The sequence below is a fragment of the Clinocottus analis genome, unplaced genomic scaffold, assembly GCF_023055335.1.
Source record: "Clinocottus analis isolate CAN_PGR_092001 unplaced genomic scaffold, fCliAna1.0.p SCAF_14, whole genome shotgun sequence".
Lineage (NCBI taxonomy): Eukaryota > Metazoa > Chordata > Actinopteri > Perciformes > Cottidae > Clinocottus > Clinocottus analis.
The window spans coordinates 5,118,583-5,142,435 of record NW_027175865.1 but is presented as its reverse complement, the minus strand read 5'-3'; the positions used below and the strand labels follow the sequence as shown (position 1 = coordinate 5,142,435).

The 23,853-nt window shown below is 46.1% G+C and overlaps 1 protein-coding gene across 4 annotated transcripts in view; it reads left to right on the top strand.

The window, feature by feature from the left end:
- The window catches only part of rbms3 (RNA binding motif, single stranded interacting protein), a 247,507-nt gene that overhangs the window by 60,170 nt on the left and 163,484 nt on the right, over positions 1-23,853 (top strand). For 2 of the 4 annotated variants that reach the window (XM_068575460.1, XM_068575459.1), the window contains exon 1: positions 9,742-11,045. The exons of the other annotated variants lie outside the window; for them this stretch is intronic. In XM_068575460.1, coding sequence (XP_068431561.1) covers positions 10,971-11,045 — 75 coding nt within the window. In that variant the 5' untranslated portion in view covers positions 9,742-10,970. Of the gene's footprint in view, positions 1-9,741; positions 11,046-23,853 lie in introns of those variants that run through there. 4 annotated transcript variants of the gene reach the window in all.

Sequence of the window (23,853 nt, the reverse complement as noted above, 5' to 3'; positions counted from 1 at the left end):
ATTAAACTTTACTAAGGATGTCCCCAAATCTCCCATTATCAACTTTCCTTTAGCACCATTCTCACAACAAAAGTTAGGCACCTCTGTTTATTTAGGTAATAACGAGGCCTTTTCACAATCCTGACATGACACCTATCAGAGGAAAGGACAATTGTGTAATGAGCATTGCACTGAACATTTTTTTAGTTTTGTTTGGAGCGATGCTGAGAACCTTCAGTCCCTGTTTTTCTAGATTCCAAACAGGCAGAAAATTACATTTGAGGGAGAATGGCTGAATCCATGGTTCTGTTACTGTGTCAGGTTTTGCCGCTGAGCTAAGCTGCAGGGGTGTTTGTGATTTATTCAACAGCAGTGTTGTTTTTGAAAGTTCCACTGTGTGTTGTTTTGGCAGCAGCAACGCAGTGCTTGAACAGGTCTTGTCGGAGGAAAGAGCTCTGTCAAGCCACATACGGAGACGCATAAAGCAAAGGCATTCGTTATTGCAGGCTTTGTTGCAGTGTGATAGGACGAGGACCACATTGAATGTGGGCCACAGTATTGACAAATGTAGAATATGTCAGCTGTTCCTTTGCTGGGGCTTTTGATATTGTCACCTTCTTAGTATCCCCCCCTTCCTTCGAACAGTAAAGTATTATGTAACTTTGTTCATTCATCCACTCCCAGGAGTCAGCCTTGGTTTCGGGAAAGGTGGAAGGTTTGTTGGAGCCGCTTTGCTCCCTTTAGTTGGTGTACTTTGATGGCTTCACAGTACTACCATGTATTCAACTGCAAAGGGCAATCACCCTGAAAGTCTCGCACACTGGTGTGTAAATGTGACCCAGCGGAGTTGCCCCACAATGTAAATGCTCTTAATCACCTACGACATGCTTTCTAGTGGCACTGCGACAATCTGGCAGTGTTACACGGGACAGATCCCGTGATAATACAGCGAGCATTCATCTGCCCACTAAATGTTCAACAGGGTGTAATAATGCATTTGTTCCAACAATATGAGTTCAGTCTTGTTCTTTTGGCTCCTGTGACCTAATTCCACCATTTTGGTAATTATAGTTTCATCAATGAAATAGTGAGAGGTATTAAGACATTTTATTATGTGTTATTTAGTACATTTGTTTTAGCTTGTGTCGTTATAGTTGAGAGGTGTCACAGAGTTGCTACGGAAGCCGGGTGTTAATCTAATTAACCAGGCGTTCTGCCCTCGGTGCAAATTTGGCAACTCCCAGGGTGGTCGACCACATTCCATCCCATCGCTTCAGAAACCAGTTGATGATCCGCCACAGCATTTCTTAAACCTGCAATATCGGTTGTTATTTGGCCTGTAGGGGGCAGCGGAAACGAGCTGTTCATGCAACACTAACTTACTATCGCCTTTTTCAGGTGGCGTTGAGAATCTGTTTGCAAACCGTTGCCTATTTATACATCCAGCAGATATGGAGCAATGTTTGAATTTCCGCATGGTCATTTTTGTGGCTAACTGATCAATGTAAGTTCATGAATTAACCCTCCTCTTCCCTCTGTTTTTGTTCTCCACCAACTCCTGAGGGAATTCTCTGGCTCTTTATCTGCCAAATGCTCCGCTAAGATCCCCAGCTAATAGCTCACGATGTGGGCCTGTTGTGTGGTGAGAGTGAACCAAAAGAGCCGGAAAACCAAACAATGACATGAAAGACGCTGTGAAGTGTCTGGTGATAATCCACCGTGAGTTCATCGCCATGAGCATCGTGATCCGTTGTATAAAAATATAGATTATTGCTGCATTAAATGTTACTTATCATGAGTTAACTATAATTCAGCGGGAACACACCCCAGTGGGCGAGGAGCCCGGTGGTTGCCTGTGCAGTCAGGGTCAACGGCCCTTTACCGATTCATCCTTTAATCCCTGGAATGCCAATTAGAAAACAGTGCAACGTTCTCACCACCACTTGCTATTCCACGCCTCTGTGTGTTTTCTGTTATGTTAAAACAAATGCATGAGCAAAATGTCTTGTCTATTAATTCAGTGTTATTTTGTCCCGGAGCTTGTCTCTCCAGCTCTGTGTTTTCTTTGTCTCCTGGGCTTCATGCTTTGCATGCAGAGGATGAGACACCGGGGGGAGGTTAAGAGAGGAGCTGGAATGGAGTTCTGCTCCATTTACCACCCTGAAATATTCCTCTTAGAACGACACACTCTGGTTTCTCTCTCTCTCACCACCCCGCCTCGCTCCCTGCACTGTTTCTTACTTGGCCTGCCCCCTCCCTCTCACTTCTCATCTCTGCGTGACATGCGGTCATCTCACTTCATTCCAGGGTGGCTCAGCAGTGCTTTAAACCATTGCTGCTGTCCTCCCATCCCATCCTGCTCAATTGCAGCAGGCATCAAGCTTCATAGGCCAACGGGGATCTGTTCCTGCTCGCTATAAGTCTTTTTCCCCCCAATCTTCAACCGCTATCTGCTGTGGGCACAACCCTAGCACCTTACTCTTCTACCTCTGCAGTGACACACACACACACGCACACAAACATCTTGAATTACAAGCATCCTTTTCTTTGTGTTGGTTTATGCAAAGGATTTTTTTTTCTTGTATAAAACTTGCAGATCCTACGCATAAGCATTCTCAAAAAGACAGAGAAAAAAAAGTAGCACACAGTCGCACTGACAAGAATGAATGACTTCGCACTTAGATCTATTTAGGGCATTAACACAATGAATAAAACAAAATGCACATGACACACACTGAGTGCTGTGATGAAGCTTTGATAGGCCCCTTTTCCATGTCTCTCTGCAATGCGAGTCATTTTTGCCTTTTTCTTTTTTAACTCCGTGGGGTCTGCAGCTTTCTTCATCTTCGAAACAATATGGATTTAGAATAATTTTGGCGTCGCACGTCCACATGGAAACTATCTATTGTTTAAACTCACCCTCTCCCTGCCTGTGCAGCACTTAATTCCTTATTATGCAGAGATTTTCTTGGCGCCGTCTCCCCCTCATCTGCGGGGATGTAGCCGACGCTCAGTCCCTGGCAGTGGAAGTCTAGCTGGTTCACAGAAGGACACGGCCGGCTCTCAGTCGCAGTTTATGGGTTGCATTAAGGGGTTTTCATCGGAGCCACACAGGAAGCCTGATCTCAGTGCTCCACTCAAGTGCGTTCACCTTCGGTGTCAGAGTAACCTTGACCCTCTGAGTTTCCTCACAGACGTTTTGGCTTTCCTTTTTTTCACACGGAGAAAAACAAGACCTCTGCGCTGCTCATGCCGGCACACACACACACACACACACACACACACACACACACACACACACACACACACACACACACACACACACCGAGAGAACTGCCACAGCTGTAGACCACCTGACGTTAAATGCAGTTTCACAATCAATAAAGAACAGGCGAAATGCACTTGCACACCCACATGCAAACACATGTGGAATAATCCACCCTGGCCGTGGGCCTCCTTTCCCAGTACAAAATCAACTCTGATTTTTTCCCAGAACCTCGTTAATCAGGAAATGAGTCGCTCGGCGCGACTTGTATATACATTACACATTTGGAATAGAGATCTACTAAGTGAACACAATTGTTCTCTTTTCAGGTCTATTGCCCGTCCCTCGTTGTGTAGTGTAAGTAAGAGTTGCTGTGAGTCATTTCTACTCATGCTCGTCTGGTCTCATATTTCCTCCCCATTACGCTTGCATTGCTCTCCGCTGTGTTGTGATAGAAGCTAATGACTCACTGGAAGTCTGCCTGGTGTTTATCAAATGTCTCAGTGCAGCGCCGGTGGTCCAGAGTCAGTCCGGCCCTTTTTCACATCCCAAAGTAGTAGTATGAGTTAAACAGCCAAAGCCCCACTGATGGGACCGTCGCATGTAAAGAACAAGAAAATAGCAGAGAAGCTCTCTGCAATCATATCTCGACTCAATCACTCTGCTCTTGCGCCGTGTAACGTTATACTCTGGGAGGGGGAGTGTGTTGAATTACCTCAGGCTGTCCTCCGTAAGTGCGCTGATAAGAATGTATTAAGGAACTGCATGTGTCAGAGATGTGCTGAACTTATGCACACATAATGCTGTCATATCTCTTGGAGTTTAGGAGAGGGGCGAGGCTGTTAAAGCAAGTACCTCTTCTCGTGTGCAGGGCTCGACGGTACGGGTTGATATTGGCAAACCAAGTCTTGGCTTTTGCCAACCGCTTTTGAAACACCCAAACTAAATACATGTTTTTAATATTTGTAGCATTCGGGATATTTCTACATTTCTGCACGTGCGTTGGTGCCTTTTCTGGCGAGCACACAGGAATCGGTTTCAGCCAGAGAAGCAAGTGAAGTTCATCTTGACCCGTCGACATCACAAACAGATGTGCAAATAGATTCAACTGACAAGGAACCAGATGAACCTGAAAGTAATACTAAAAAACAAAGGAAAGTTTGTACACGCGTCATGTTTTCATGATGAAGCTGACGTGTAACTGCACAGCGTCTCAATAGCCAAGGAACTCTGTGGCTCTATGATATCAAAAAAAAATGCTCATGTTTCTTTTTCTTGCACATGTGTCATCGTGACTATGAAACTCAGTTCCTGTCTGCTTGGATTGCTGATTTCAGATGTTGTTCATCTAATGATAAATAAATAATCTGAATGGACCGCAAGAAACAGCACGAGGACAAATTGAATGTCGGTCTGCTCTCTTGAACGGCTTCAGAGGTTAGCCACCCTCTTCGTCTTCTTGTGGCTCGTGCTTCTTTTCTTTTCTATTGAAGAAAAACTTCCCAAATCTGTGGTTTTCTCGTAGACCTCATTCTTGGATATTTTAAGTGATTAAATTATCTTTCTTTTTTTCCCCACACTTGAACCAAATCTGGCAGTAATGTGTCGTCGCATGCCTTTCGAATTTCTCGCAATGAAATTTTGCTTTCAGTGACAGACAATAACTTTATTTTTACGGCGACACTACAGTTTGACACAAACGCCATCGTTTGTACTAAGTGATCTTCGCTGGTATGAAGAACACTGGTATTCAAGCACCATCTGTCGATCAGTCTGTTGCTAATTGCAGTGATCATCAACATTCTGTCATGTTTTCTTATATTATTGTGAACTATAATCAGAGGATGTCTGCTGTAATCCATAACACAAGCACAGTCAAAGATGCTTTGTCATAGTCTGACTCAAAAAATACTTGATCTTTCACTTCATCCTGAGGAGGGTGGGGGAAGCTGGTTAGTCATGCTACATCAGTAGCTTTGCATAAAACACGTAAGATGATCATCTGGTGCTTTGGTATCTCCCAGTAGAGCCACTGCCAAAGGCTCAAGGCTTTTTCCAGGAATACCAGGACCCTTTGCTGGTCCCTAATTCCACTTCCCACTCTCTTCCCCCCCCTCCCGTCCAGCCCTCCTCCCTCGGCGCTGCTCCAGCCTTCCCTCAAATTCCACGCATCTGGCCGTTTCTGGGAAACACCCATGACGGGACTGTCGGAGCTGCTGGCGAAACCAAGAGGCTTTGTTTCCTGTGGTTTGCTGAAGAAGTCAGGAAGTCTTGTTCGGAGAGGGGGTCGAGCATGTAGGCCGGAGTAGCCGTGGACTTTCTAGGAACTCCTTTTGGGTGGGAACATTTCCTAGTTTTTTTTTTTTTTTTCCACGGTTGTTGTGTTTTGAGGACAACTTCCTTATGTTCCTGCAGTTGTACTCCTCCATCCCTCTTCTCTCGTTCTGAACAGAGATTCAGGACATTAGCAGAGTAACTGCTGTTGTCAGAGCAGTCAATGAACAAAAGGGCAGCTCTTCAGGACATCAATACCTCCATGTTAATATAAATGAAATATCTCACCTGAAAAATATCTTGCTTTTACTGCTGTGCAAATTTGCAAAGGAAAAACAACAAATCAATCTGGTTAAATAAAGGCTAGAGACAAAAACATAAAAGCTACCCGTTAAACTGCTCTACTCAGAGGCCATCATGTGGTGTGTTTTTCTTTTACTAGACTTGTCCTGATTCTTTTAGAGGAGGGTTGTAACTACTTAACACCTTCAGGGGCATGATACGCACCCTCAGCTGTCTTCCTCTGTCTCTATTTTAAAGTCCTGTGAATGACTCACTCCTGCACTCAATTTAGAAAGTGAATCAACGGGCATCAAAGACAGACCTCAGAACAGAGCAGCGGCAGATGGCACTGGCTTTGTTTTCTGATAATGTTTGACAGACTGAGCTGAAAAATATTTTTCAGATATCTCTTATCTGTTGTTTTTTTTGTAATATATAAATCCGCAGAGAGGCACAGTTTGAGCTTGGTCTTGGTAAACCAGCTTGAAATAAGGTCTGTCTCTCAGTGTGCTGTACTGGGTACAATAGTGAACAAAGTCAGTCGCAACCAATGCAAATCGGTGTGTGAATCACTTTAAAACCTGCTCCTTTGACATGTTCTCCTTCCTACGGTTTGCCTCAACCACCACGAGGAGATGACTCGACGGCAATGAGTAGAGGATGCATCCGTGTTAATAAAACCAGACCTGAGAGATTATCACTTGTCCTCTCTTCCCATGAAATATCATGCTCTGTGACGTCAGTCCCTCGCTGATTCACCACCAGAGCAAAACACCCACATCCAGCTTTCAAGGTCCGCTTCCACGCAACGAGACGCGCTGCCGACGTTTATTTACACGCAGCGTGCTTTCCTGCTTTCTCTTGAAATTGCCTCTATAAACCGACCTCGGCTGGCACACATGCTGAGGCTGAAAGTTCACGTCGGCCGGCTCTCAAGGTAGTTTCTGGTGTTGTCTGTGGGGTCACAGGTCAAGTTCTTTGGTTTCAGGAGCCAAGTCTCAATTCCCAGCTCTTAATTCTTAATGATTGGAGCAATGAATATTAATGCTTTTCGTCTGTATAATGGCACTCTCTTGTGTTCCACCGCGTGGTCACCAATTTAAATAAACTTCCCGAAAAAGTTAGTCAGGGCGCAGTCAACAATAGTAGCATTAGTACGTTTATTTAAAAAAAGAATTTGTATTTGGGCTGCAACAATTATTTTCAGTAAATCTTCAGATAGTTTTCTCTATTGTTTAATTAACTGCTTGTATCTTTTTCAAACCAAAACACTAAAATATTGAGTTGTCATATATTAGACAAGGAATACAATTAAATCTCACATTTAGGAAAAAATCCATAATTTAAAAAATCGGGATGATAATCACACTTTTAACACTGCAGAGTGTGAAACACGCTGTTTATTCTATTACTTTAATGGATTCATTTGCATTTTTTTGCTCTTCATTTTGTCTGAGAAGAGGCGTCTTTAGCAGCAGGAATCCCCGACCTTTAGCCACACGTGGACAAAATCAGCGTGGAAACTGCTCCAAAGTGACCTATTGCTCCGTTCTACTTCCTCGGTCTCAGTATTTTTAAGTGAAAACGAAAAAAGATGAGCTTTATCTCTGAAATACAGAGGCACCTTTACCTGGTCGCTCAATGGACACACGGTGTTATAAAGACACATGAATCCTTTCTGCCTCTGTGCCTCCCTCAGGTTCGGTCTCCCAATGCGTCTTATCTTATATTCTCTCCGTATCTCTCTTTCTATTACTCTCTCCACTAGCCTTTGTCCGTCTCTCTGTCTTTGTTCTCTACTTTCTGCCTTTCCCCAGATGCTGACAGTTTATGTGTCTAGTTGATCCAGAGGCTGTTAATCTGGTAATCCGCAATCGATATCAGCCTCATCTCTTTCCGACAGATAAAAGTGGCCCATCTGATAATTATATTTTCTCCTCTATGTCTGAAAAAAAGCATGCCCTTTCCCTCAGAGCTTTGTTTTGGTCGCTGGGATTCTTCTTCTGGTATCGATTGGGTCGGTCCACATGCACCGGGCCCTTAGACTCAGAGCTCTCGTCAAAATATGTGCCAATTTCACAACTGTGTGTGTCTAGATTGTGAAAACCACAAAGAGAACATATATGGGTTACAAAAGAAGTGAGGGGGAGTGAGGCGGAGGAAACCGCAGAGTTAGCTAATTGTTGTTTCATTTGTCTTGTTTTCATTTTGAGGTCAATCTTGAAATGAAATCTATGAATGTGTGTGCGTGTGTGTGTTTGGGTGTGTTTGTGTGCGCGTGCGTTCTCTGTTGTCCAGAGCTTTTTATTTTATTTTTTGACATCAACCCAAATTAAAAACATTTGCGATCTTTGCAAAATCTTACAAAAGTACATATTTTTTTTACTCGGCTTTAGTTTTTATCCCCCTCTGAGTCCCTTCTGGGGATCCATTGTTACATTTTTGGGTCTGAGCCCATGGACTAAAAAAACAAACTTGCGTGCTTGGAAATAATCTGTGTTGTAAAACCTTCCAAATGGTAGTCGATGAATTCCTTTCTATTGATTAATACGTTCATTGAATAATCATTGCAGTACAACAGCTCTGACCTTGTCATACAGGCTGATGCAACACCAGTAATGAAGTACACAAAGAGGTCAGGGCCCCGTGTTGTCCGCAGCCAACCTCATTCATCTAAGTGTCGGGTCAGACATCCGTAATTGGGTTATTATTGTTTCGAGAAGGGTCTTTGGTTAATGCTCTCAAGTGCAACAGACTATTATTCAGTTGAGGAAATTGCCAAAATATAATTGTTTTCAGTCCAATTCTTTCATGATGTAGTTTTTGGCTGTGTTTTTTTTTTCCTCCCTGCAGAACTCCTGTCAGATCATTTAAATGAAAACCAAGTTGATTTGCTAATTGAGTGTAAAATGAGGCTCGTGAACTTGTGACCTCAGATTCACTGAGATAGCCACGAGGACTTGGATCCCGTGTGTGTGTGTGTGTGTGTGTGTGTGTGTGCACATGTGTGTGTGTGTGAACATGTGTGTGTGTGTGAGAGAGATGGAGAGAAAAAAAGAAGTGTGACTCTCTGAGCGTCATTCTTTTGTGTGCATGTTTTTGATCTTTCCAGAAGTACGAGTTGAGCTGAGGTTACTGACACTCACCGATAGGACATTCTTGCAATGTTTGTGGTCTTGGTCACGGTCAGTCAAAAGGAAGATTCATCCGTTGTCATCTTTTGATGTTTAGCAGGAAGTGGTTTCCCCTTTACCTACTTAGCGGGTGCTTGGAGATCACGGTTCGCTGCCTTTTCATGTCGTGTTTGTGATCCAAGCTCTTAAAAGTGAAGACTTGCTGCATACCCTGTTCGATGACCCTGTGTGAAACACATATTTACTAGTTTTACCCCGAGACTGTTGTGTGATATCTATAGTCCATATAAGTAAAAGTATATGCAGTAGTACGCACATGTTCAAGGCAATAAAGTAGGCCTCGTCCTTAAAATATATAAACTCACAGGTGCTAAAACATCCATTTTACTGGTTTTGAGATCAAATCCCCCTTGTTTCTTAGGAAAATTGTGTTTAATCTGAGGACAAAGTGTATTTTTTTTTAGCCAGTAGCTCCGTGTGCAGCCAGTAGGGGGAATCGACAGCTCGCGCTGACGCCATCCCCCCGTTTCCACTCCTCTTCCCTGCGTTTCTCCCAGGTTGTGGAAACGCTGCAGCCCGCTGGTCCGTGTCTGGAACCCTCTCTCGCACAGAGCTGCTAAAGACCCTCCTACCGGCTGGGCTGGAAAGGGAGGAGGCGGTCCGCTCTGCTCGCAGCCTCGGACGAGCCCCCTTGTCAGTGAGAGAGAGAGAGAGAGAGAGAGAGAGAGCAAGAGAGAGAGAGAGAGAGAGAGAGAGAGAGAGAGAGAGAGAGAGAGAGAGAGAGAGAGAGAGAGAGAGAGAGAGAGAGAGAGAGAGAGAGAGAGAGAGACTGTGTGACAGAGGGAAAGAGAACGAGGCAGGCTGCTTAGGGGAGTGAGAGAGCCAAGGACGAAATAAGGAACACATTTTACAAGTGCAGGAAGAGGGAGGATCGCAGAAGAGGGACTCCTTCTTTACTGGGCACCTGGGACACAGTCACCGTGTTTCTCTTTCACGCTCGTCTCCTACCTGGATCCCAGTGGATTGGCTAACCAACCGGTGGATTCTTTATTTTTAAATACACGCTCGTGCCACATCCTTCAGAAACTGGGATCGTTCCTCGGCGTTGTCTGCACCCCCCTTCCCCGCCGGCTCGACTGCTGCTACAGGCTGAGATTGCTTCCTCGCTCTGTGTCTCTGTGTTGTGATTCTGCTCCGTGCACAAAGTGCATCTGTCGGCGATCCGGTGCTGAGGATATCTCCCCCTCTGTCAGCCAGTATAGCACGCAGCCACAGTCGGATCAGACTACAGAGGCGAGAGAGAGAGAGAGAGAGACAGTGTGTGTATGCAAGAGAGGGACACAGAGAGAGAGAGAGAGAGAGCGCGAGAGAGAGCGAGAGAGAGAGAGAGAGAGAGTGGGGCAGTGAGAGAGAGTCGGATCCACAGCGTGTCTGAGACAGAGGCAGATTAAAGCCCGGGCGAAGGACTGGAGTGAAACAGCTCTCAGCGAGAAGTGAACCTATACGTCCTCTCCCGTTTTCCTCGCCATCCCTTTCCTCCTCCTCTCCTCCTCTTCTTCCTTCTCCCGTTTTCCAACATTCAGAGGACTGCCAGTCGCTACTGCCACCTGCGCCTCTTCACATCTCCTCTTTTCCTCCTCTTCCTCTACCTCACCCTTATCGTACGTTACTGTCCGACACCGGCCACTGGCGGGCACGGCGCTTGTGGTTCTATCACTTGTGGAAATATTTCCATTGATCCCGGCAGTGAGAGAGAGAAAAAGAGAGAGAGAGAGACTGAGTGAGCATCCGCCCCGACACCGAAGCTCTGGACCGGTGAGCTTCACCCATCAGCGGCAGACGTTCTCCCCATCTGCTGTCCGGCGCGCGAAACCCCCGTCTTCTCCCTGGAGGACCTTCTAGCGACACAGCGGTGCGGACGGCAAAGACAGGAATCACACAGCCTCCCCCGCTGCCTCTATCCCATTGCTAGCTACTTGGCAGCTTGCGCCCCCGGTGTCACCATTCCCTGCCTCAGTGCTAAGGATTCCAGCTACATGGGCAAGCGATTGGAGCAGCAGCCAATGTACCCTCAGTACACCTACTACTACCCCCACTATCTCCAGACCAAGGTACGCTGCTCGCATTCCTCAAGCCTACTCATCCACTCCTACACTCGTGTCCTGCTTCCCTCCCTCCCTCCCTGCCTCCCTCACTCCTTCCTCCCCCCCACCTCTCCCCACCTCCTCCACCACCCTTCTTCCATTCCCCCCTCTCAACCCCCTGAGCTGAGATGGGATTTGATGGATAGCCGGCCTTGGCTGTGACGGTTTCAGATGGCAGGTACCTCGTTGGAGTTTGGACATCTATGTCGAAGTGTGTGCGTGCGTGCGTGCGTGCGTGTGTGTGTGTGTCTCTGAGGAAAGGATCAGGGATCAAGGCTCGAGTTAGTCCAGCCTACCAGACCGTTACTGGGAGCTGTCCAGTAACCTCCATGAATCACTCACCTGCAAAACTAATGAGATCTTGATGTGATGCAGCTCAGTGGCATAATAGTTGATTTTGTTCAAAATAACTGGCAGCTTTTTCAACAAATGAGAGAATTGGGATCCAAATTTAATTTCCTAATGAAGTATTTGCAAGCTGAATGTAGGCCATTGTTTGAACGCTTCAATGACACTTTTTTTCCCCCCCGATTGAAACATTTAATTATGAAGTTGCTAATTCACTTACCAGCACAAATGTGTTCCTTTAGTGCTTCACAAAGCCGGGACAAACCGGTTATGAACCCTTCGTTTCCTTTTTCCACGGTGACGGTCGGTATGGGTCTGATGGAGAGCAGGGATGAGGGAGGCTGTCCGTGTTTGCTCTAGCTGTAGTATGCATCAGTGCCTCTGGGATGGAAGCCCAGGCGTGGGCCCCGACGGCTGCCAGGACACTGGCTGGGCACACCACCCAGACATCATCAAGAGATTAAAATGGAAGCCTTTTGGGGATTACTCTATTTGTTTTTTTTTTTCTACCACTATGTGTAACACAAATTGCTGTCCGTTAATGTGACGATGTGACGCCGCGGTGGCTGAACAACATGCTGAAGGTGGGCATTTGAACTTAGTTAAGTCTCATTTGGTTAGTAAAGTGCTATTAAATTGGATGTATACAGATATTTGTTTTTCTCCAGTCACATTTCTATGTCCTATAGATTTCTCCCATTGCATGCATAGAGGTACTGCAAGGCAAGGTAACAAACCTTAGTAATGGAAGTTTAAACCATTTGACAGCTTTTGTCTTATTCACTTTTTGTTTAATCAGATATATCCTGATCTTGAGCATCGACGCAAAAGGCATCACGCAAAAAAAACAAAACAGTTATTGAGCAAATAAAGAAAGTATTGTTTCGATATTGGTTCCAAAACGCTGTTTTATTGGCAGCAGTGTCGAACATTATCAAGCACTAAGCCAGAGAAATTAACGTTAAAATATGGCAAATTACCCCTATCTATATCAAGGGAATAAGGCAGATAGAGAATAATAAATTGATAAAACACAATAAAGCAAACTACCAGTTTTCATCCATTTTCACGCACAGCTGGATTATGAGGCAGTGTGCTTCCAGCAGGGACAACGAGCCTGAAGAACCACCTGGCAGTCCACTAGCGCTCACCCTGATTTATAGTTTAATACATTTGTGCTGCTGCCATATGGCTTCCCTCTCCCTCCCACCCCCCTCCGCTACTCCTTCTATCAGCCCCCTTCCCTTCTTCCCCCCTTCTCATATCTCAGAGTTGCTCATCTCGGGGGCCTCTCAATCAGGGCATGCCCCTTCATTTGCCCCTCCCTCCATCCCTCCCTCCATCCCTCCCTCCTTCCCTTCCTTCCACTTTTCTTTTCCCCTCTGCTTCCCTCCTCCCGCTTTTCCGCCTGCCTGCTCTGTTGCAACAGACCCCCCCCCACCCCAACCACCACTCCCCCGCCTCATTCGCCCATGCTGCAGTTCATTCCCAAGGTCAGCGCAGATCCGATCCTGCCACCGTCAGCGATTGATGTATCCTTGAGCGAGCCGCTCGGGTCCTGTGTCATGCAAACGAGGCCCACCGTTTTGGCGTGGGTGGGTGGGCGAGAAGCGGAGGGGGGCGGGGGGTTATGGCGTGCATTTCCGTTTGCTAAATCAGCAGCCAACATCCATATTCATTTTCATGGTTAGTTAGCGCAGCCGGAGGATGCCGTAGGTTGATGCGGTGGAGCCGCAGACGGGGTCAACGGGAGGAAGGGAGGCGGGGAGAGAGGACGAGGGGGCTGCGGAGAGCTGTCTAACGCTCATTATTGGCTCGATTACAGAGAAGGGAGATGGGCCTCGGCTGGCAGGTTCAGTCCACGCTCTCCACAAAATCCCACGGCAGTCCCTTTGGCCCCGCCAACACACAAATTCTCTGCAAGTCCCCCTTTTATTATTCTTTTGCGCACCAGGCTCCGATTTAGTCATCAGTCTCAAATCACACAGGTCTCTGTATTTATCTTCATTGCTGCATTCTCGAGGTATGGCCTCATTCTCCCAAGAGATGTGGGTGGGGGCTGGGAAGAGGGGGGGCATAAATACCTTGTAGCGATACGGAGGTGGAGCGGGGCGTAACTCATACTAAAGTGTTGCCGTTCTCCTTCTCTCGCCTCCATTTTATGACATATTTGAGATTCTATGCATTGAAAATTCATAGAGCATCTGCACTCGGTTACAGCTAAGGAAGGAGCTAGCGTTGTCAGAATAAACTGAGGTGTCTGCTGAATTCAGAATCCCTTTATACCCTCTGCATGTCTGTATTATAGTCCAAATTAATGGCATTCTCTGATGCTGTCCAGCATAAGCTACTAAGCCCAGATTAGAATGTGAAAGTCAGAGAATGAGATGAAAAGATAACATTTGGCTTTCTATTGATTAGTGCAGCGGGGCGTAGCATGTGCTTCTCTTTAGCTGAATTATTGATTCCCGAAAGAGGATTTGTGTGTCTGTGTGTGCACGTCGGCGTGTCAGTGTGTGTGACTTTTATATGAGGTTACGGCTGGTGTGGAGCTGGCAGGATGCTGCTTTGATGAGAGGATCCTTTAAAGGCCCCAATTTCTGCCTATTCCCCAGCTGATCAGTCCGCGGAGTCATTTGCTGAAATTTAGCCTCCAATCAGCCGCTGTCTTTCTGCTTGAGTTTTAATGTGCGGTACTGTTCGCGGCTTGCTGTGCATTCAAATTTAATGATAGGTAATCGACGTGCATCATAAATGAGAAAATTACAGCAAAACAGGCTTCGCACTGCCCCGGCCCCTCCCCTCGCCCACGAGGACAGTTACAGCACACGGCTCAATTATTGTGATTTCATCACGGTGTTTAGGAAATAATATGAATTTCAGCTTAGCGTGCGTACTAAGTGCCTGTTGGTCTTGGCGTGCGGTGCATCTAATTTCCTTTCATTCTCAGTCCTCGCTTTTTTTGTTTGTTTTATTGTCACACACACGGCTCTCAAATTAATGATCGTTTTCTTTGAAAACCAGCAGTAAGTTCCGCCTCTGTTGTGAAACATATTCGCTTGCCGTTACTGCACAGCACACAAGGTACCTGACACCGCTGTACCCCCGTTACACCACCGATAGGCTAGATCATTACATGCCGAATGTCAGCGATCTGCCACACACACACACACACACACACACAAGGACTGCTATACTGTATGCACAGGCACACACACTTGCGCTGTGACCTCGGAGGGAGCAGGCGCCTGTGTTACAGTCGGACTCGTACATGCAGAACCCGAGAGGGGCGGATCGAAGTAGACTGAGGAGTCCCTGGCCTAAAGTAAACACCAGTCAATGGAGCCCTTTGAGAGGATCTGTGCCTGTGTCTGCCCCTGCCATAGGCACCATTTAGAGAGAGAGAGAGAGAGAGGCGGGGTGGATGTTACAGGGAGGGGCCAGTTAAAAGCAAGGAAAAGGGTTTGGTTACATTACACCGGGTGATCCATTGTGCTCCAGAAATAACAACAGAGCCATCTAAATCCTCCTTTAATGCTGCGATAGAGGAGAAAGAGACTCATGGAGACAACAAGGGGGAGACGGATATACATAGACCCTGAGAGCAAGCGTAATCAAAGGCAGAGAACAAGCACCGTTTTCCAAAGTCTTTCATTAAGTCAGTTATCAGGGAAGTAAAATTCGGCTATGGCAGCTTAGTCCCCTCTGTCTCCGCTGATGTGGATCGGCTTTGAAGAGTTCATCAAGGGCTTTTAGGGCCGAAAAATGCACCTCTTGTATTACATTGAGTAAAGCCCGGCCCTATTTTGAGCCCGGGCCGATATGTTGTGATTAGTATGAACATAAAGGGTAGTATAAGTCTCTTCCCTCACTTGTAATTTCTGATACATGCCTCACGACTGACTGCCTGCAACAAAATACTGTCCTCGCCGTGCCATAAATCTCAACCCATCATGCGTTCTCCTTTACTGGAAGTCTTTTTTAGCAAGAGCTCTATCCTTCTTTTTTTCCACGTTTTCCCAATCCTTCCCCTCACATCGTGGAGCCATAAATGGCAGCCTTTTGATCATTAATCAACTAATACCCCCGTTTTTTATTTGCCCCTGCCTACAGCTTTATCCCGCAGTAGAATCCCTCCATGTGTAACTGTCAGTCAACGGGGCAGACAACTCCATTTATTTGCTTTGGCCCTGTGTGCACATGCACCAGCGCGTGCACACACTACACCAAGGGTTACTCCTAACTCCTCTCATCTCTCGGCTGACAGCTCAGCCCGTCTACACACCCATACATTGTGCACGTTATTGCCTCTCTTAAGCCGCCAAAGCACAGGATGCCGCGACCTGGCGCTCTGCATGCTGCCATCCACATCTCTTTACATCTAGTGCTCTCTCAACACGGATATCCATTTTGTCCGAAGTGCAAAGGATACAAGGAGAAGAGAGGGGAAATGAAATAGCAAGCTTTTTTTTCTATAGGCAGATGGGAGGAGGAACCTGCTCTGTATTAAGTTTGGAGCACACAGGGGGTTATAAATGCAGAGGTGACGTTACGCGTGTGCTGACATTGCACGGCGTGGTTTACGAGCACAGATGGCGTATGAGCACCTGCGTGCGAATGTGTGCTAAAGAAGTCTCCCAATAAGTCTGCGTGGTCCAGTGCTTAGAGTGAAGATCTCAAAACCAGGTCACATTTCTCTTCGCCACAATAGGCCATAGTTGGATTGAAGTGTCCTTGAGTAAGACACAGAACAAAGTACCTGCTCACTCACTTGGAGGTCGCCGTGAAAAGAAGCATCCAAGATAAATGCATGAAATATAAAAATGATGCGCTCGGTGGTGGAACTGTTGCCCCGGGGGGAGGGGATCTTGTCTCTGAGCTCTCCTTCCCGGGACCATCTGGAGATAACAGGCGACTCTATCTGCAAGAGAAAGGGGACTACTACCTGTTTGGTGAAACGGGGCATATGGAGTGGGAAGGTGGTGGAACGAGCAGGGCGAGTTTCCTTTAACCGGTAAAAAAAACCCTGGGTTAAGCCAGCGAATCCCCAGCAGCTTCCTATGGTGCTGCTGGGAAGAGAGCGCACACACACACAAACACCCAAAACAAACCTTACATCTGTACATCAATTAAATGGCAGACGTGAACTTTCAACCGCAGGTGGTCTTAAGTATCTCCCGCATATCACGGCTTGGAAATTTACAAACACTTTTAAGTGCATTAGAGTCGCAGGATGTCGTGCACTTCCACTCGAGGAACTGAAATGAAACACATTTTCTGTGTGTTTTTCTGTATTTTCGGAGTCGGGGAAGAGGCATGCAGAGTCGACATTCAGCGAGACAGAAAGAGACGGAGGAAAGATGTTGCTTTGGATGAAACGAGACACATGATGTGCCCTTCAAACCGACCAACGCGGCAGGACTCTACAAACACACCTGCTTTCCCCCTCTTCCTTGTTTTCACTTGCATTTTCTTTGTGTGACATAGTATCTGCCTGGAGCTGTCTACTCTGGCCCACTGTTTCACTCTTCTGTCGCTCTGGCAGAGGCCTCGCCTGGCGTTTTCACGCTCTATTTTCTTTCTTCCCCTTTTGCTCTCTGAGGGCGGTGGGGTACAGTCTCACAATTTTGTCTGTTTTCATCTTTAGACTGTTTATGTACGCCCCACACTTTCGCTCAGACCACTCTTCATTGCTCCTATTTTTTTTTTTGCCAGGCCTCCCTTCATCTTTAGATTCTCTTTCATGTTGTCCCTCTTTGTAATTACTCTTTCCCATCCTCCATCGCTTTTGCATTTCTCTTCCTCTATTTCCGGGAGCCCCTGCTGTCTGCTGGGCATGGTGTCTTGCCATCTGTGCAGGATGACACGAGTGGCTGCAGAGACACCTCCTGTGTGGACCCCTTTAATACATACAGCCCATTTCATAGTACAGCGGGACATATGGGACATAGTATAAGTGAAACACACTTAAAGCCTTTTACCATATTCATGATGGATATAAAATTCGGATCGTTAGCTCTATATCTTAACTTTGCCTGGAACATGGGTTTGGCAACATCATGATCAATATTTTCCAACTGAAGGGAATACTTTTGAGTGAATATATTTAGTCAGGGATTATCAGGTTTGTTGAAAAAGAGATAAAGGGATTACACATTTTTGCTGAAACCTCTGTTGGCTCCGGTTGCAGCTCAATAGATACTGAGTTATGTCTGCAAAAGGGGGTATAATACTGAATCAATTCAGTGTGCGGTGGTTCAATACCTTGGTCTGAGAATAGCACTGATCTGCACAGGAAAAACAGCACCTGTATTATGTGAACAATTTAGAGCTTAAAAAAAAATCTTTTTTTTTCTTTGTCATTTCAAAGTTTGTTTTGCTAATGAATACACTCAAGCACCCTTGCTTATTTGAACCACATAGCTGAAATTCATTGGAGGGCAGATAGTATTTCTTTGGCCTCATTTAAGGGGAAGATAGTGAAGGGCTGGAGAAGAGTTTGGTCAGGACAAGAGACTGAGTTGCTGGTGAAGGATGTCAGGCTGCAGGTCACGTGCCAGAGAAGGGCGAGGGAGGGGGAAGTAACTGCACCTCGTGAGAGAAAGACGGGCAGAGAAGGGCTTTTGTTGCTCCCGTGTAACTGAAGCCCTCGGTGTCTGCTGCGTCTGCTGCCCTACCTTTTGCCGGGGCGGTTCATGTGAAGAATGCTCAGGTTGCTGGCGTAGCGACATGTGGCAGCAGAAAGGGTAGGAGGAGGTGAAGAAGGCGGCAGCTCGGCTTGGAGGCGTTCACTGACTCAGGCCCAGCCGGGGTAATTGCTCCTGCATTTTTAACGAATGGCCGCTGCGTACACTTTGAGGAGCTGCGCTCCGGAGGATCTCGGCATGGCTCCTACTGCAGCAGAATTAACTTTTCACCTTCCTGACTGACAGAGGCTGAGGCCTTCTTCTTATCCTCATACATTCTTAGATTTAAAGGTGCCAACTATATCATATAGGGTTCTTCAGCGTGTCCCCATAGGATAACCCTTTTAGAACCTTTTCCACTTTCAATCCGTTCATAGGATTCTAAACCTTCTTAAACCTTGAACCATCTGTAAAACTGCCACCCAAAACCCCATGGGTGAGGTTCTACAGAAAACACATCTATGGTGCAATAGTTTCACCCAGAACCATCTCATAAGGTTCTATCCAGAACCTTTTTTACCTCACGAGGGTGCTAACAAGAACCCAAGAGGTTCTACTGAGACCCCTTTTTATATCCCAATGGTTTTATCTCAACAGTTCCTTATGATGCTCCTAAAAGGTTGGGGGTGAGGTGGTGCAGCCCTCCCAACAACACTACTTGTTCACAGTCTCAGTTTTTGGGGAGGTATGGACTTGGAGGATCTTCTAAAACTCATGTTTCAAACAAGCTTTGAGGAACTTTTCTTTTTGGTAAAGAAAAAATATTCTTTAGAAGCAAATTGCTCTGGATAGAACCTCAGCTCTTCAGGAAGAACCCTTTTGGAGCTCTTATTAATAAGAGTGTACCTAATGAGACCCAAATGTCTCTTTTATCGTCATTAGCAGTGGTTGTAAATGCAATATGTTAACCAAATGAAGCCTTTGTACATGCCAACTTCTGTAAAGTACATTTTCCCATGCTGATCGTAATGATACTCTCCACAGACAGCTTTGTCATTCTCTTCTTATTTCATCATATTAAAGGGTTGTAGTCCTAGCCTGTGGTCTAGCCCCATAACGAGACGCATTAGGGCGAACTGAGAGCGCCTAATAGCGATGAGCTCATAATCAAAACAGTCTCCTATGTAGGCGATAGTGTGTGTTCCATTAGAGTGTTTTCCTGGAAAGTGCTGAAAATGGAGTCTCATTTTTCTGTATGCAGAGCATTTCTACATGCATTTTGAAGTTTGATCTTTTTTTTTTGAGAGAATCAAGAGTTGGAACAAGAGACCTTGGAACCATCTGGAGAGAAAAAGAGAAGGACAGAAAGATCAGCAGTCTCATTTTTCAAAGAGGTCTTTCATTTACCTTGATGACCACAGTCTGACAAAGAAAATCCTTTGCCAGTGTAGATCTCACTTTGAGTGAATTTGCATTACATTTCCATTGTGGCTGCACAAACCGATGACCTGGTGTCTTTCACCTAGATATCCAGACGTGGAAACCGGAGGAGACACCGGCCACAGACATGCAAATGGTAGTGTAGCCTTACCACCGTGATTACTGGAGGAGGCCCCGCTCGTCCCTCTCCCAAACACATGCAGTGGCTGCCTGCAATATTTACTCTACACAGCTGCATTAGTAGTGGCAGGCTCAATGAAAATACCATGTCACGCATAGCTTGAGAAATGGCTCCGGAAAAAGCCAATTCTGCCATGAATGAGGATAAGCAAATAGGCATGAGGGCTTGAATAGCAGCCAGTCCTGTCACATTCCTCCTCTCACCCAGCCACAATGATCTGCTATACAAATAAGGATACGTGCACCAATTTAGCGCAGCAGATGAACCTTGCGAAGCCTTGTCGAGCAAGTGGGGGATTACCAAGAGCAAACAGGCCTTTCTCCCGGCTTTATTCGAGTTAAATGACTCAAGCCACCCTCGTAGATTTCGCCTGAATGGTTTATCTGGCAAAGCAATGTGTGTCTGTGTGTGTGTTTGTGTGTATGTGTGCGCGTGTGCGCATTAGTCAGAGTATGGAAAAACACTGAGTGGGACAGGTAGGCGGCATGAATTAGATTGCAAGGACACTGATGCAGGGAGCAAGCCGAGCCAACTAAGTCCCAAACCTGGAGGAGAGGAGAGGAGGAAGCCCACAGCGTGATAAGAGTCCAATTGGATGGGGAGATTATTATTCTTCGCCAGTAATTAGTAGCACATAAACAGCCATTGGCAACAGAATTAAAAAAGTGTCATTATGATATGTGGCCTTTGTACGCGATGCCGGTCCTCTCCCTTTACAATCGTCCGTCATGTTGCCTCACAGAGCTCCCTGTGCACACTCGGAGAGGGTGGGGGACCAGTTGGTGGCAAACCTATCGGAGGGTTTAATTCTCTCTCTCTCTCTCTCTCTCTCTCTCTCTCTCTCTCTCTCTCTCTGTCTCTCTCTCTCTCTCTCTCTCTCTCTTGCTCTTCCTCTCTCTTCCCCCTTTGCCCCTAAATTATTAAGGTCACTCACATTTGCAAGAGTAGGGTGTAGTGAGTGTGTGTGTTGGTGTGTGTGTGTTTGTGAGAGAGAGAGAGAAAGAGAGAGAGAGAGAGAGAGAGAGAGAGAGAGAGAGAGAGAGAGAGAGAGAGAGAGAGAGAGGAAATGCACACAGGAACCTATGCCTTCACATGCATTTAAGTGAGACGGGTCTTACTCTGTCCACATTAAAATATGCACATTATTACCGGTACAAGTTTTGAATAAATGCAAATGTTAGCATTTGAGTACTTTTACAGTTGATGAATACTGATGTTTTTACCCTCCTGTATTTTTTTTGTCCTTGGGCTCCTGTGAAAATGTTAGAAAGCAGTGGCTTTGAAAAACAGTTAGTTACTTATTCCCTGCCTGCGTTCTTTCTCTCATTAGCTGTCTTTGAGTACCCTGTGGAAGACTTGTATCCATTATTTATCTCTCGCCCCAAAAAACAACAGCTGCATGCTTGTGTAACCGCCATATGCTGTGCTTCCCCCAACATATTGGGAGGAATAACGCTGTATAGGGAACTTTATATCAACCCTTAGAGATCTGTAGCAAAACCGCACTCACACATGCTGCTGCACTTGAATTATTTCCTGAATGCTTATTATTTCAGGCAATCAATGGAAGATCCACTGAGAGGCAGTAAACCATATGAACTTAAACTACATCCTGCGATTAACCACAGAGGCACCTTGCCGAATATTTCGGGATGCTCCGGCACCACTGGAACCGTCGGAGGAGAGTGGAGGGAATAGGGTCACATTAGGATTCAGCCGATAAAGCAATAAACCCCTGTTGGATCTACAGTCGGCGCCATTCACAGCAGATTTTGTGTCCTCAGCACTTTGGGCCGGCAATTAATCACTAAACCGACGTTACCCCGCCTTCCTGAGAACGTTGCATAAACACTCTGGCAACGGCGAGCCGGCAGGTTCCCCCGCCACAGACCCGGCGTAGTCCTTGAGACGACTGTCGACGCTCTGTTTAGGAACTCTCTACGCCGGTTGTGTAGACTTCCTGTACATCTGTTTAGTTGTAGGACTGACTCACGGAGGAAGCGCTGGCTCTCTGAAGTGCAGCGGTGGCAACCGGCGTGTCCCAACATTGTGCATCTCTCTGCTCGGCAGTTACCACAGTGATTTGCAAAATGGTAAACCTTTGAGCCCGTCCAGGCTTTATTAAGAGGATGGCCGGGTGTGTGTTTCTGTGTTGTTACCATAGCAATTGTGGCCAGTAGTGTTTGCTTACCTAGCCCATTGTTTTACAGCGGGTCACACAAGGCTACTGGAGGGTGACCGTGAGGTGGGGTTCCCAGAGAAGGTTTTGGTTTCTGGGAAAGATTTGTCTTGATACTAACTAAATTCAGATTTTGTAAAAAAAGCTATTGAACCCAAACCATAACGACATTTTCCTGAACATTTCGACTAATATTTAAATTATCTTTACTCATAGACATCATCCGAATTCAACAAGTGAGAGTTTCTTCTTCTTCCTAACGTGGAATGCGAAAAGACTTTTCACACACTCAGAAACCCCAACGCACACAATAGCCCACAAAACCCAGTGCATACATAACAGTGAGAGGAAACATGAGAGTGCCGGACGTGGATCGTTGAGGAAGGCGGTGGTGATGGTGTATGAGAGGAAGGGTGGGAGCCCTGGTGAGTTCACAAAGTTCACTGGAGGGGTCTGACACACAGCTCACCCTCCTGCAGTCTCTCTTTCCCTCTGAATAATTTATCTCATATAATTTATCTCTCTACTTCTCTCTCTCTCTCTCTCTCTCTCACACACACACAGACATGCAATTATCTCCCCTTTCCACACAAACACACACACACATGCACACATGCCTCCGGGTTGGCGGGGGAGGGGTGGGTGGTTCGGTCCTGGAGCTGGTGTGGTGTGAGCGAGCTGGAATCCGCTCAGAGGGAAACCTGAGAGGCATTCCCTGTGCCAAACACATGAGGTCACCCTGACTGACTGAGCCGGCCTGCCAGCCTCCATCCCTGCACCGCCATCCGATTAAAACCTCGTATCTCACTGCCGTTCTTTCTCATCGAGACTCATGCATGTCAGGAAATACTAGAAGCATTTTATGTGCCCTTAGGGATCATAAAGCTTTTTAAAATGATGAATACTGCTTTTAAAGCATACTTTTATAACGTTTTACGTTTATTGCAGCTCTGGACTTCTTTCCACAGCGTTGGCCATCAGTAATTTGACTTACCAAGATACTGGTGGGATGTAGGAACATGGCAGCTTCCCTAAAACGTCCTCAGACGTAGCAGGAAATGAGCCGTCAGTTACTAACGCAGGTTTCAAACAAGTTTCTCTGGAACAGAAAGCTTAACGTCCATTAAAAAACGATTTCAACTGTGATGTACTGTACTTGTTATTGTGGCATTATCTGACCACCTGACCTCTTTAATAATATATAGAAATAATAGCCAAAACTGTAAAAACAAAACAAACAAAAAAGGCTCCAGAGAGGGAACTTGGAATTATTTAATTTCCGGCAAGAATCAAACACTTACATCATAAATTTATGAGGCAGCTTTTTCACTATTGCTGAGGAAGGATATTGGAGATTATTAGTTAGTAATAAATCACAAACAAATCAATCAAGAACCTGAAAGTTATTTTGAACTTTACCAAATCAATATGAACTAATTGTCCCTGAGCGCCTGCAAATGGCGTAAAGTATCATGCCGTGTAGTTAGTCTGTTCACCATCGGGAAAAACAATACACATGGCAATCTCTCGGAGTAGATGGCTCTGAAACGTTGGATTCTTAAAATGGAAAATGCGGAACAACCGTGAGCTCCCGAGACGTGTCTTTTATCTCGAGCAGCCCTTTGAAATGCCCACCGGGACCCAAATAACACTGTCAACTCAAAGCACTGCTCTCAATAGGACCCTAAACATGTGTTCTTTAGATCCCGGCTCCTGTTCTCTTGTCACACAAGCATGCAACACAGACACCCGCATTCAATCAGCCAACACACACGCACACACGCACGCACGCACGCAAACCTCCCACCCACACAGGACACAAGAGTCACCCCTCGCTCCCACGCATCTCGTGTTCTTCCCATATTATGTTCAAATGGACACGCATAATTGCGCTGGCGTGGTTTGTTGTTTTTGTTGGCCGTCATCAACAGCCCTCGTGAACCTCCGTCGACAGAGGTGATCTTTGTTGCAGGCACCACAAATCTACATCGCAGCGCTCAC